This window comes from Ricinus communis, chromosome 5 (genome assembly GCF_019578655.1).
Source record: "Ricinus communis isolate WT05 ecotype wild-type chromosome 5, ASM1957865v1, whole genome shotgun sequence".
Taxonomy (NCBI): Eukaryota; Viridiplantae; Streptophyta; class Magnoliopsida; order Malpighiales; family Euphorbiaceae; genus Ricinus; species Ricinus communis.
Window position 1 is genome coordinate 30,400,921 of NC_063260.1, and position 15,408 is coordinate 30,416,328.

Here is a 15,408-nt window from a genome sequence, read left to right on the forward strand (position 1 = left end):
ATGAAAAAAAATTAATTATTGTTATATTTTAAATTTTATAAATATTATTTATTAAAAAGTGAGTGTCACTAAAAAAAAAATTGTTAGGTTGATTTATATGCTATTCTAAGTTAATACAGACTTGTGATATATAATATAGTTTTATTGTGATTTTTATACATTGTTGGTCTTTAGTTCATCATTTTTTTTAATACTTTCTTTTTACATATTTGATTATAATTTTAGACGCTAATAGTAATTGTTTTTATTATAAATTTGATTTTTTTTGTACTAAATTTGATACATCTTTTACTATAATTTTAGGTGTTGCTATTAATTAATTTAATTATCAAAAATTTTAATAAATTTGAGTTCGAACTGAAATTGTATTTAACGAACTCGAACTCAAATTTTTTTTATTATTCAACCACTTAATTAATTAAATTTGAATCGAGCTCGAACTATTTATCCGACTGAGTTAATTACAAATCGAGCTCGAACTGTTTGTGAGTCTAATTATTTTCAAACAAATCGAGCTCAAACTCTATTATAAAAGCTTGAATTGAATTCGAGCCAAACTCCTAACCTTTGCTAAAATTAAACAAACTAAATTTCTAACTTATTAATGTTCCACTAAGCTCGGTTTGATTCCAGTCCCAGAAATAAACGTATAAGAATTTTGAAAATATCAAATTTAGGAGTTCATTAATTAATTCTACTCCAGAGATGGACCACGTGCATATATTAAATGAGAATCACATGCCTGTCTCCTTGATGTGGAAGTAACAACTGAGAAATTGGGTCATCAACAGTGCCAAGTCAGATAAAAGAGGTGCAATTTTCATGCCCATAACCGCAAATTAGGCGTGCAGTATCAATAAATTAGTCGCTTTCTCACCGGAACATCCCATTAAATGCCTACTTCAAATGTCTGCCCGTAGCCTCACCACTGTTTTTCCTTATTTAGGAGGTATCCATCCTTTCTTTTTACTTGCCATGAAGATAAAAAAATCACCTCACCTGATACAGAGATACAGAAATGAAGACTTTCTTATCTTTCAATAGTAAATATTTTATTATTTAAACTAAATGCATCGCTGTTATAAATTTTAATAAACACTGCCAATTAATTAAACAGCATATTTATTTTATGAGTGAATATACTTTTGTTTAATTGCTAAATTGGGACTCATATGATATGATAGATATTCGGAGACTAATTTTTGAATACTGTATCTGTAGAATTGGTTTGGAATCCCAAAAGGGGAAAAGAAATGTCAAAAGAACAATCAGGAATGCTTTTAGGTACAAAAAACAAAGGGACCATTTCTGTAAGTTAATTGTAGAATAGAAAGGACAGTCAGCATGGAACGACTCACTAAACTGGAAAGCAAATAAGCCGTAAAAAATGGATAATCAATCTTTTTCCACATAGCAACCAAAACAAACAATAAAAGAAAATTACTAGCATATATTTTACTCAATTTACAATAATGAGCAGCCAAATATTTATAGCTATTAACAGCCTCCAACTACACAACTATTTACAAATTAATATATTGAGAATAAGTTAATTTGAGCTCAAAATCTGAATTATCAAAAAGGAGGAACACTCCTGCCAAATCCATTAACATTAGCAAAGAAACCAACCAATCCTTGCCTGTAAGGTAAATAAGACCTTCGCTTATCTCCTTCCTTCAGTGCCTTGCTCCTCACATAAAACACTTCATGCGCCGACGCTATTTTGTCTTTCCCTTTCCCTTTAATGCTTTTGCTTTTCTCAATCTTCTCCTCTAATTTCTTGTTATTATTATTATTATTATTATTATGATCTGTATTCAAAAATATAAATGACTCCTTGCCGTCACTACTACTTCTTTTAAGATGCAATAAATCTCGTAATCGCCATCGTTGTTGCTTCGACGATGATCCAGTAGAATTACTCTTCTTGCATCTCGACGGCGATGGCGATGGCGATGATGAGAATTTCGACGGCGTCCAAACACAATATGTTCCCGGTGAAACTCCTTCTAATTCGTCCGCCTCTGATGATGATGATGACGATGACGGAGGATCTCGATCGTCATTAAACAGTTTCTTTAACGGTAACCGAATCATGTCACCGTGATCGTGGTGTTCTTCCTTGTTATTTTCATAATCTAACAAAAGATCTCGGTTAAAGAGCGGGAAAATCGGAAAAGCCGTTTCATTTCCGTCAGGATTTGCGCGAACTAAAACGAATTCAAAATCGTCGTCGTTTTCGTCTTCATCGCTGCTGCTGCTTTCTTCTACGCCGCCGTTTGGGTGCCTGGGCACAGTGAAAATACTCGCTTCTTCTAAAAACTCATTTCCTTGCCGTTCTTCTTTGGTGACTTTAGCCGCGATATCTGCTAGTTGATGATTAGAAGAATAACTATTGAAGCTGGGACAAAACGACACTGTAGAGTCTTGATCTTGCATTTTTTGTAATCTAAGAGAGAGAGAGAGAGAGAGAGAGAGAGAGAGAGAGAGAGACCTGAATAGAGACGATGAGTTTGCCATGTGCGAAGCGAGTATATATATGTGTGTTTAAAGGGTAGTTGGGAAAGGGATTACGCGTGTGATTATCTCAAATAGAAAAGATTAATTAATTTGACAAAATCAGATAAAAAATAAAATAAAAGGGCGAGAAAGTTTTAGGACGTCGACGCTCTTTGCTTTTACATACTGTAGTAGTGCATTGGCGTTGCGTGATAGGCACGGTTAAAATAATGTGAACGCAGCCAGTTCTGTTAGATTCACACGTGCGCATGTAGGTGGTGGGGGCGGAGTTAAGTAAAATAATAAAGAAGATCGTGATGATCGGCGTATATGTAAACGCCAAGTGTGTTGAGTACATTTATTGATACGGTGGCGCTGCATTGTAGTATAATGGAAGTGCAGGAGGAGGAAAGATAGGAATACATTTTGGTTCAGTATGGGGGGCAAAGCAATGTCGTTTTTGTGGCAAAGGGTGTTTGGTTATTGGTTGTAGTAGTTTGGATAGTTGCTTCTTGTAAATGGATTGCACACCCATGAACTACCAGCTTTGATCTTGACGGGATACTTGGATAACTCGACAAGACAAATAGTATATAATCTATTTTACCATTTTTATGCAAATTTCAATTTAATTCAAGTTCAATATAAAAGCTTATTTTAGTTCGAGATTCATAAAAATCAAAATGTATTATTATCAATTCATGACTTGAAGTTAATTATGTATTTGTGTGACAATTAAAATTGGTAATTTTTGGGTTATAAAAATAGATAAAGTAGTGTGGTTAATCACACGTTAAACACAATTGAAAAAGTAAACAAAAAAAAAAAGAATAAACATTTGACACATTGTATTATTATCTATAAAAAATAAAAAATATATATATATATATATTTAGAAGCAGAAAAAATACAGAGATTGCACGATACCTGCTCGTCAAGCTCAAAAACTCTAAAAATAGAATAAGACTCCTTATAAAGAAACTCCAAACAAAATAAATCAATGAAAAAATAACAAATTTGAAATTTTTATTATCTGATTTTTAGTTTATCAATTTCTTGAAAGTTCATATAAACATTTTCTTTTTATAAATTTTAAATTTTTAAACTCAAAATAGAATGATTTTAGAAGATTATTAAGTTTTTGAGTATATTTATTTTATTATAGGGGAGAATGTAAATATGTAAATAATATATAGTATAATATATATTTTTAATTATATATAAATATTAATATATAAAAAATATTTTCTTTAAATAAAATTTAAAAAATTTATAATTCATTAATAATAATTATTTATAACTAGTCCAAATTAAAAATAGAATTTTTTATAATGATATATATAAAACCATTTGGCATATATTTTAGTGAAATTTTCTGCAAATCTGACTCCAAAGAGGTGGGGAAAAGGTTTGGGGATTGGAAGTCGTCTATCATCCTCGTGCGCAAATCATAAGTTAAAATATGAAAATTAAAAAGTTAAGACCTTTTAAAGAAAGGAGAATTCTAGAAGTGGGCAAGGCAGGCAGTAGACTTGTGCGTTTCTAGAAACAAATAAAATTGATCCTCAATTAGAGGAAAATTACTTGCACACCAAGCAGCATACAGCAGAGCCATGACGTTGATGACACTCGTTTCAGTAACCAACCTGTCACGCAAATTTAGTGTCTCCTTATCAAGTGCAAATTAAATCTGTTGATTATTTTATTGTGACTTGTCAGATTTAAACCTTTAATTTTTCAATTAATTGTAGGATCAACCTCGTTTCTTAGCACATTCATTAACAGGGATTAAGTAGACAGGTCTTTCTTAATCAGCTTTACTTAGTCATGTCAACTTAGACAGGCTTCAAATTTTGTGTAAAATTCAAGATTTTCTTTTGTACGATTAAATAAGGGAATTATTGGGTAAAGATCAGCCCTCTTACAGTGTGGTAAGAGTTTCACCATCTAAGAAACTTATTTTACTTATTATTTAGTGAATAAAATAAGATTGAATGAAAGATTCTGAGTGAGTTTTGGTTATTTTAATTTAAACGAACTGCCATTAATTATTACCACCTACCAGGACATCAAGATTTCCTATTTGCATATTTCTTTTTTCTACTATTCAGTAACTTAACATTTCATTTGTTATTTTTTTAAAAAGTAATTATTATTTGTTTATGTGTTTTTTATATTCTAATAATTACTTTCTGATATCTAAAAGATATTTCTTTTTTATTTTTTCTATTTTATAATTTTATACTAAAAATTCATTCCGTTAGAACTTCTATTATAGTATGGTTAATTAGATTTAGTTTTATACTATTGACCTCTTGATTTTATATGTAATATACAAATTACTTCTTATATTTTATTTACTGTCTCCTTTCATTTTAAAAGTCAATATAATTAAAAATATAAATTAATAAAAATAATAATTTGATCTTCAAATTTCTTATTAAAGTTACAATTTTACTAGCATAACAATTTAAAGTAAATTATATAAATATTTAGTATTTTAATTAATATAAATACTTTTAAAATATTTAAATTTTATTGAAATTTGATTATGTTAAGAATTAGAGTAATTAAAGAACATAAATTAATTATTTTTACATAGACACTAAAATTGATTTTTATATAAAAATTAGTTAAAGAAGTTTTAGTATAATAAATAAACTATAAAGGGCAATTTATATATTACACAAAAGATTAAGAGGCAAATAATATAAAATCAAACTTAATTAACAGTTATCTAACAGAAATTTTGACAAAATTTTTTTAATATAAAATTATAAAATAAAATAATAAAAAAATATATTTTAAATATCAGAAAGTAACTAATATAATATAAAAAAATACAATTACCTTTTTTTTTTAGAATGTTAGATATCTAACTGTACTTTATCAAAGACATTTTAAGAGTCATAAGCATCGACATTCATGAATAAATTTTAACAGTACTATTTATAAAATCAAAACCTTAATTAATAAGAAACAAGTATAAATTCTCTTGCCACACGAATTAACCTTCTTAAATAAATATATATAAAGTAACTTAAGCACATTTATAATTTCTTAAAATTTTATTTAGTGATGTTGAAAATTATTTTGGAAAAACCGCATTTTTTCTATTTATTTTTTCAGTTAACTCTGAAAATATTTAAAGAACTAAAAAAAGAACAAAAATTAATCGGTTGATGATACTTAACCATGTTATATTAGGTTTTTTTTTTTTTTTTGATACATTGAAAAATTTAAAGAAAAAGAAATACCATGAATTAATATAGATAGTTTTAAGCAGTGAATTATTTGTAGCACTATTGCTTCTTAATTCAATATATATAAGGTAAATTAATGAAAGAAGTACACATTGTTAACTAGTAGTCGTCGTTGATCATGCATGCCATATGTATCTTCAATAAATTATATGCATATATACCTAACCTATAGTTGTTGACCAAATTTCCAAATTGGAGCAGACTTATTAATTAGATATTCATTGGCCAAGAGGAAAGCAAGTTGTCTTTCTTTAAATAATATTTATTTTTAGTTTATTTGAGCAATTTCGTAGGTTTACCTGACATGCATCACGTAATTATCAAATAATAATAATAATAATAATAATAATACGTTCATTTAAGGTGGCTTCAAGAAGTGGATGATTGTCTTCTAGACTTGAAATAAAAGTCAAACTTCACAAGACCTTCATTAATTTATCGATGGCTTATACATTATTGGGTTGATGATATTATTGCTCTTAGACTTAGTTGTGATGCCTCTATATTTGCAATTTAAAAGAGAAAAGAAATTAGTTGCAATCAAATGATATATAGGACAAATTAATTCATAAATTCCTTAAATCACTTTTTCTAAATTCAAATTTTTGATAAAGTAGTTATAAATGTTTTATTGAGTTTGAGAAATTGTTTTCCACATTTGTTCGTGATTCATGTGCTAGTAAAGACTGATTAGTGCAGGCATATGTTTCCATCTGATAAATAATTATACATATTTGATGTTAAAATATAAAATATTTATTCACTGCAACTGTGTAAAATGTAAATTTCCACATCCTATCAATTTAGAGATGAGGAGCCATTTATGAAAATTAATACATACCCACAAGACAGTGAGCATAATTTAGAGATCAATATAATATGTACTTTCCACATTTACCAAATTTACATTGCTGATGATTTACAAGACACCGATGCATAACTTCCTCCTGTTTTTCTGGTACACTTTAAAACAAGCAGAACAATTATCAGGATTTGAAGAAACAATGAACCACTCTACTAACCTAGTGGCAGGGATGATCAAGCCCTGCCCTCGCACATTTACACACATATCCCAGACCTACATTTTACTTTTCCAACACAAACGTATATGAAATACCTAAAAAAAGCGGAAAAGAAAACTACATGTTTCTGTGCCTTAGATTTTCCTGCAGTTGATGCATTTTCACCCTGACCCCACTTGGCAACTCATTACAAGCTTCAGGTTCTGAGCCTTCTGATCGCCGGATTTGTATTATGTCATGAATCATTGGCTGGAAACGAGACTGAAATGCTCTGTAGGAAAAGTAAGGTAGCAGGGTGGCAATAACAACAAGAAGAGTGACAAGCCAATAGAGAGGGCTTGGAGCACAGGCTTCCACAAGAACTCTAAATGCTGTTGTAGATACAATAGGTGAGAGTGAACCGTATATCAGCAAAAATATATACCAAAAGGCTATGCTTCCCCAGATGAAGAAGTGCTGTATCCAAGTGAAGTAATTGATTGAAAGTGCCATTTGGCAATTTACAGCCCACACTACACATGTGTACATCGTAGCCCCAAGAATCTCAAAGTCAACCATTTGACCATCTCTACGGAAAGACTGATCAATCATGGAGTTGGTGGTGAAGAAGAAGATAACTATGGAACTGAGGATCCCATTACACATCCAACCAAGAATGCGTGGCCAGCTGAAGAGGATGTTTTGTACTCCCTCTTGATATAACACAGGATACTGTAAAAAGAGACGACAATGAGATCAATAGAATTAGTCTTCTGCTCTAGATAAACTCTCTGCGCATTATATTATACCATCTGGAAGTACTGATACAGTAACTACATTTTTGTATATTGCACAAGTTTCTAGGCATGCGGTAGAAAAATAAACATATTCACAGATTCTATTCTGTCAAATTCAGTGTTAACATTTTTCTTTGAGGTCTGAAGAACACTGATGTATTTGCCTTTCTGTTAAATGGGGTAATGAACCCTACTGCTGGAATTATAATTCAGATCCCTTGTCTAAGATATTCTATTGATAATACCTTTAGGCAAAGCCTTGAAGAGACATCCTGATCGAAAACACCAAGAGCTATTACAGGAAGTGAAGTGAAGAAGACATTGTAAAATGACATATACCAGTCATTATAAGCTGGCTGACCAGAGAAAGAAGTGTAGGCCTCAAACCAAAATAAAGTAAATCCAAATGCGATGTTCTTGTAGAAGAAGTAACATATCTGCATCACCAAAGAAATGACAATAGAAGTAATTAGGTCGGTTTGACCATATTTTTTCATTTTCTCTTGCTTTTCGCAAATATTATATTCTGTTGAAAGGAAACAAATGAAAACATAAACCTCTAATTGCATCATGAGAACTAATTTGAAAAGGGTATATGAAAGAGATAAAATTCAATCTTTCCCTAATTTCATTTATTACATTGAAAGCCAAAAAGAAAACATGCTGCAAAGATACTAAATACCAGTATTAGTTTCCATTTCTCCATACAGTTATCATACATTTCTAGAGAGATCGAATTAGCACAGAAGAACACGATATTACCATTATGGCTATTCGCCTATAACACCAGTGACCATGTACCAGCAACAAACGTTCCAGAAAACGGAATTGTGCTATTGCAAAATCACTCGCCATCACAGCCTGAAGCCAAAATAACAATAATGATAATCATTATTAATTTCAGTAGTTTATTAGCATCATTGAACCTCATTCTGGAAAATGTTTCAACCAAGAACTGAGAGTTGATTGATTATAAAACATTGTACAAAAAAAAACCCACTAAAGTAAAGAAAACATATCTTAAGATATCTATGAGGATGCAACTTAAAAACAGATCAATGAACAATAACATATGGAATAGATGGCAAATAGAGACACAAGGAAAAGGCAAAGGGGTCACTTTCAGTAGACGTGAATCCCGTAACCCAATTATTTTGAACCTGCTTATCTCCTCTTTCCAAATGATCAATAATAAATACAGGTTTGAATCAGGTTTTCCTTTCTGGCAATGTCTAAACTGTATATTCCCACACTTGTGACACAACCTAGAAGTAAAAGTTACATTCTTGACACAGATGACCAAAATGTTGAGATATGTTTTGTTTATAAGGATTATGAGCTATGCTTCTCGTGTCAAATGGGAACAAAGAGGTAAATGCAGAAAGATGATTCATATCCAATTTATGGAACACTGCTCTAACTAGATAAGGTTCTTGGGAAGGTGATCTAGGTACAGGTACAACCTTCTAATTATATTTTTGTATCCTAATGGACTCAGAGATAAAGACAAACATACAAGTGGTTGAAATTTAACCTATAAAATTAATAACAAATCTTTCAAAGCATAATGTCGCTGTTATCTTTGAAATGCAATGGCAATAAGACAATTCTCCTATATAGTTCTGACCCAAATATACTAACTTGCATTCCTTCAGCACCACTAATCCCAACTCCAATATCAGACTCCTGAAGCATGCCAACATCATTTGCTCCGTCACCAACTGCCAATGTCGTTTTACCTGTTTCCATTTTCACCAGTCTTGTGACCTGCATGTCTCCTATATTTCTATTAGATTATTTGACATCAGTTACAATGTCAAATGACAACTTTCAGAAAAAGATTAGTATGAGAATACAGCTTACAAGGGCTTTGTGTTTTGGAGTAGACCGACAGCATATAACAGAAGCACAGCCGAGTGCAAGCTCCAAAAATTTCTTCTCAAGACTCTTGTCCAGTGCAATAGCCAAGGCTTTTCCATCAACCACTAAACCAAATGATGTTGAGCTTTCTTTACTAAGTTGAGATTTTCCACCACTTATTTGCTCCATCACACTTCGAAAAGAAGCCTAGAATGACGAAAAATTCCAGACATTTCATAGCATGAAAAGAAGAAGAAAAGCAATGAGCTTCGAAATCATGTACCTTAGAAATGGCCTCCTTATCCCCTTGTTTTTCCAAAGCTTCAATATCTGGAGAGTCCAGAGTGATAATGATCTGCTTCATTTCTTGTCTCAGTAGACTACATGCATACCTATAGGAACTTTGATAATTATAATGTGGAACCTTCAGGATAATCATTTACCAAAATCTTAAAACAATACCCTATATTTACTGCTGTTTCCATCTTGTCGCCAGTTAAAACCCATATTTTGATTCCGGCCTGTGCAAGTGTCTCAATACACTCAGGAACCTGGAAAAGAGAGAAAAATACCAATTCTTATCCAACAGCAGAAGTATAATTGTGAAATAAGAGTTCTACATATTTAAATGGGCTGGTCTCTGGTTTTGGCTGTCTTGGGAATTAGCATGAAATCTTACATGGATAATAAACCCAACAGCCAACAACATTCAAAAAGATGACACAAAGGAAAAGGTTGGGCAGCCTTGCACAGATAAAAATGACTAACAGTGAGAATTCTTCCACGTTTTGACTACAAATATGGATTTTCAAGTTTGATACCTACCCCCTTTTGTAGTTTGTCCTCGACAGCTGTAGCGCCTAGAAGAACCAAATCCCTTTCAATTTTATCAGCAATTTCATCTACCAATACATCTCGGTCTGCAGTTACTGTTGCTTTGGCTTCTGAAAAGTCTTTTTCCCATATTCCATATTCATCTTCATCAAGCTCCCGGTATGCAATTACCAAGGTTCGCAAACCGGCCTCAGCATATCTTTTGATGTGCTCCTTGGTCTTCCTCTCAAACAACCGTCCATCTTTTGAGAGCCTTTCAAAGATCACACTGTATATATAGGCAGAGAAATGCAAACATGATTTTGGTTAACCAATTTACAACTGCATAAGCTGTTAGGTTTCTCTGCATCAGGATTCAAACCTGTCTGCGCCCTTGGAAAGGAGAAATAGCTTGTTCTCAACATTTCTCACAACCACAGACATTCTTTTGCGAGAGCTACTGAACTCAAGGACTTGAAGAAGTTGGTACATTCTGTGGTATAGAAAATGAATCACATCAACAGTTTGATCAAACCTCATAGAGGAAAAGCAAACTCGAATGAAGAATAGTAAACAACTATAAGAGGAATCAACAGTGTGACACCTATTTTCAGTAATTTTCATTATGCTACAACTCTAGTTTGACCTTTCTATTTTTCCACCTTCAATTAGGCTTTCTGAAATGGTTATTGGAGCAATTGATACCAGTAAAGCTTTTACAATATTGATTATAAAATTACAGTCCAATTAACAGAAATTCAACAAAATAACAAAATCAAAAGTAGGCTCAATATTATGTGTTGCATTTGCTGCCAAGTATGGATGTTACCCACTCTCACTAGGAAGGAGAACTCAGATGTACCTAGGAAGGATTTAGGTTGCTTTTCCATAAATGGACAATAAGGATGGTTTAAAGGAAACATCAAATAGTGGTTTCATACCTTACAATGTAATTTACAATAATCATGAAAATCGTCAGCAGCTCATAGGCAACTATATTTTAAAAAAGAAGAAGCAACAAACAAAAACTAAATTATTTTGTGAAAAAAAAGAATAAAATGGTGGGTTCCTGAAAGCTTACCGCTTAACTTTTTTACCAGCTGCGGGGTCTAACTCGTACAATGATATACTTGTTTGAGTCCTTTCACACAATTCGAAGCCAACTTCCCTCGCAGCTATAACAAAGGCTGCTTCATCTGGTGACTCAGCTTCATAGAAAATTTCACCTGATTTTTCATCTTTTTCAGGAACTGCAGTATGGCAAATGGCTAGCACTTGAAAGAACTTTTGTATGACATCTGACTGAGGCTCATTAATCCATTGACCATTCATTATGCGTTCATCTCTGAAGTTGAATCCCTTGATTGACTTTCCTGGGTAACCTGTATTGCCATTATCATCAGGTTGATCAGCTGAATCATCACCAGCTTCTGGCAGTCCATCATTTATTCTCTTTGCCAAAGCCCTTTCCACTTCTGTCATACCGCGGCCATAAGCACTACCTGCTATTGAACACTTGACAAACTCCATCGAGTTACATGTCAAAGTACCTGTTTTGTCAGATAGTATGGTATCAACCTGCCCGAGTTCCTCATTCAAGTTAGACGTGCGTGCATGTGCTGGCCTGTCAGTTTCCTCATAGTACATATCCTGATCTTGGTTAATGAAAATGCTTTGTAGCACCTTTACAATTTCAATTGACACATACAAGGATATTGGTATCAAATATCCATACAGCATAAGTCCTGTCAAGAAGTGAAAAAATGCAGCAAGGGATGCTCTTTGAGGGTCATAAAACACAGTTGTGACATCTGGTTGAAGATACCACCTTCTGTACTCGCCACCATTTATATCTCTTTTAGTCTCAATTCCAAAAAATAGGGATCCAACAAATGATATCAAAATCAAAGTGCTAAAGAGGATGTATATTATCTTATCCATTTTCCTCTCAATCTTACTTCTCTTAGAAGGAGGATCCACAGCATTTTGCATCACTTTTGTGTCATGTCCAGTGAAAATAACCACACCATAGATATATTCGGTGTTCTTGAGCTTGGAATCTCTCAAAAGAATTTGTTGTGGTGAAAGTGGATAGTGGTTTCCATTATAATTCAATGTTCCAACAAAGGAATAAAGATTTTCATTTGAATCCTCACACTTGACCATGGCCACAAAATTCTTGAAGGATTCTTCATCACATAGAGATGATGTCACCTCCAAGGCATGCTTCAACTTCAAATTAGTCTCTCCATCAAGATTCATGGTCTCCACATAAGAAATACCATCATCATAGCTTGATGAAAGCAGAAGCAAATCAGCAGGAAAGTATTCATCCTTAGTCACCTTAACAAGGTCCCCAACTCGGAGATTCTTCCATTTGGTCTCAGAAAAAGTGTAATCTTTTCCATATACTCTAACCTTTCTGTTGTTGGCCTCTATATCCTGAAACCATTCAAAATTTTAATCTGTTATCTATGACCTTAAAAGGAATTTTAGCCGGTACACTATAAAGCGTGCATAAGCAAACCCAAGAAACATATTGAGGCTGCTAAAATGGATTGTTACCTCTAAAAGGAAAATGCTCCTTCGAAACATATTGAGGTTACTGAAATGGATTGTTACCTCTAAAAGGAAAATGCTTCTTCAGCAAAGTATTTTCAAATTACTATTTGGAAGAGTTAAAAGATTTAAGAGTAAAATGTAGCTGACAATTAGAATTCTCTAACTTTTGGTTGGAAATGCCACCAAAAGCACCTTCCTCCTCTATTTCATATCCCCCTCTCTCTCTCCCTCAAAATGAATTTCCTTCCTATAATTGCACATGCATGTACAAATTTCTGGAACTATCATCCAATTCTCTGGAATGGCGTTCAAAATATTATTAAAATAAAAGAGATAATAGCCAACTGGTTGATGACATCCATAATCTTGCCTATGCAGTCATCACAGGTAAGTCATGCTTGTTTAACTGATATTAACATGTATACTCAAGCTAGACAACTGATTTAATCTATCCTTGAGAAGGCCCTTATACTTGTTCATCCTCATATCTCCTAAGTATATCTCCATAACCAATTACAAGAGACGGTTGGATTCAAAATTAAAAAAAAAAAAACATTGTATAGAGAGTCGTGAAACAGAATGCAAAGCATACTAACAATCATAAGGCACAAAAGAAAAACTAAATAATTGCAAGCAAAAGGAAAATAAAGCTTACCTGCTTTCTTCGCCTCCAATCTTCCACACCTTCTTTAGCCATAGTAGCTCCAATAACTACTAGCAAAGGTGCAAGAACGCTGAGCGCCGTATAGGGAGCCAATGGACTAAATGAAACACAAGCTACAACGAGAAAATATATATTTGCAACCCTCCTAAACTGCTCAAACAATGACTTGGGTATAAAATTAACTGCAGTATACTTGGTAGTGGATACATAATTCCCCCTATACTTAAGCTGAAGAGCCTCTGGATTATCAGGGTCATTGCAGTACACCACTCTAGAGTACCCTTTTTGCCCAATTTGAGCATGGTGATCTTTAAATGCAGATTTGAAACACGAAAATGAATATAGCTTGCTAAAATGTAAGCTTCTCCTAGTCATTTTCTGGGTTTATACTCAAATGAATCTCTTTAATTAGTCCATTCAAAAAGAAAGGCCAGATGAATTTTCCCTCATATCCACATTCATCGTATCATTTGCACAGAACAACCAAACAGGAAGTCACAGGACTTGGTACAATCACAAAAACATGACACGCCCGTTGTCCCAAACAGCATATACCGTGAATCCAAAAAACAAAAACAATCTAGAAACTAGAAACACTACCAGACAATTAAAGACTTAATCCTGTACTTAAAAACTGAACCATAAAGATCAAACCTTTGACAAGCAAAATAAGCCTTAAATATGTCTAACATTCTAAAAATTCTAACTTTTTAGCTATCCAACATACAGAACTTCAAGCACAAGTGCAAAAAACCAACATCAAAAGGTTCTCACTTTTATCCTATCCCCGTTCACTACCCAAAAGAGGAAAAAATATATATACTTGAACAATTAGCAATTACTACAAACTAAACGATGAAAGTTTGCCTACGAATATAACTTGGAGTTATCAAGAGTTCATGTGTTACTGTAAGAATTCCTTGCTTTCAACAGAAGCTCTAGAGATCTCTTCCTTGTTGTAGAGAGGAGGAGAGAAGAGAAAGACAACAAAAAGAAAAGTGAGCTTTGTATTGTATTGTATTGTATTGTATTGAATTCTGTGTACTAGTGAAGTAGTTAACTTTGCCGCTCTAATAAGCAAAAGAAAGGAGTATAGATTCATCAATGGCTAAATAAGCCCTTAAAATTTAAGGAAGAAGTCAACATAGCCCCTACATTTTACTCGCAATCAATTTGCTCAAAAGTTGAGTTTGATAATCATACGTATCTCATATTCTTTTTATATTTTCACAAATAATTTAGACATAGTTAAGTATTTTAAAAGATAAAAATCTTTATAATTCAAATACATAATTTCTTATTCAATCACCATTTAACTTTTAATAGTAAAAATCCTAATAAAAAATTTAAATTATTAATTTGTGATACACTAATTGTGAGCATCAATAGATTATATAGTTATTGATTATTTAAAGTTTAGATCTAAATAACTAATTGGTTTTAGTTGAAAGTTGAGAATTAAATTAATCATAAATAAAAGTGCGAGAGCTTCAATTAACTGCAAATGAAAATGAGAAGGTAATTTGACTATGGATCAAAATTATAGGGGCTAATTTGGCCATTTAGCCTTCATAACGGTGCCGAATCAGGTGATCATGGAGAAAATAAGAAGAAAAAGAAAGATCTGGACGCATGGAGTCTTTGACACGTGGAGGTTGACGTCAGTACAGTAAAAAACAGAAAAAGAGACACGGCGATATGCTTAACAGTTAATCCGTGGACTTTTGTTGCCATTTTGATCCAACTGTCTTTCAAGAGTGTTACAGGATAATGACAATTGACAACATTCTGCCACGGCGTCGTTTAATATGTCTAAGAATTAAGATTAGAAAAAGCTGGCCGAAATGGGCACCTGCCCACTAAAGAGTTATTTTATTTGATGTGACTGGGGTTGACCGACTTATGTAAATATAACCCTAACAGCAACAGTGGAGAGTAGAGACATGCAT

The 15,408-nt window shown here is 32.7% G+C and overlaps 2 protein-coding genes across 3 annotated transcripts; both read right to left on the bottom strand.

Annotated features, from left to right (window-relative positions):
* Nucleotides 1–335: 335 nt before the first annotated feature.
* On the bottom strand, nucleotides 336–2,508 carry LOC8289796. Its single transcript, XM_015722672.3, has 2 exons — nucleotides 1,630–2,508; nucleotides 336–999 (listed from the first exon to the last, which is right to left on the bottom strand). Exons 1-2 carry the CDS (start codon nucleotides 2,437–2,439, stop codon nucleotides 991–993), a joined length of 819 nt encoding a protein of 272 aa, XP_015578158.1. The 5' UTR covers nucleotides 2,440–2,508; the 3' UTR covers nucleotides 336–990.
* A 4,115-nt stretch (nucleotides 2,509–6,623) lies between these two features.
* Nucleotides 6,624–14,505, bottom strand: LOC8289797 (probable phospholipid-transporting ATPase 8). Of its 2 annotated transcripts, none has more exons than XM_002524600.4 (11): nucleotides 13,451–14,503; nucleotides 11,315–12,675; nucleotides 10,616–10,726; nucleotides 10,246–10,522; nucleotides 9,883–9,971; nucleotides 9,704–9,812; nucleotides 9,424–9,627; nucleotides 9,202–9,327; nucleotides 8,323–8,421; nucleotides 7,806–7,997; nucleotides 6,624–7,495 (listed from the first exon to the last, which is right to left on the bottom strand). In XM_002524600.4, the coding sequence occupies exons 1-11, from the start codon at nucleotides 13,832–13,834 to the stop codon at nucleotides 6,902–6,904; spliced, it is 3,546 nt and encodes a 1,181-aa protein (XP_002524646.1). In that variant the 5' UTR covers nucleotides 13,835–14,503; the 3' UTR covers nucleotides 6,624–6,901. The 2 variants fall into 2 exon arrangements, with proteins under 2 accessions (XP_002524646.1, XP_048229970.1); XM_048374013.1 differs by having other exon boundaries at nucleotides 7,244–7,495; nucleotides 7,900–7,997; nucleotides 13,451–14,505.
* Nucleotides 14,506–15,408: the final 903 nt, after the last annotated feature.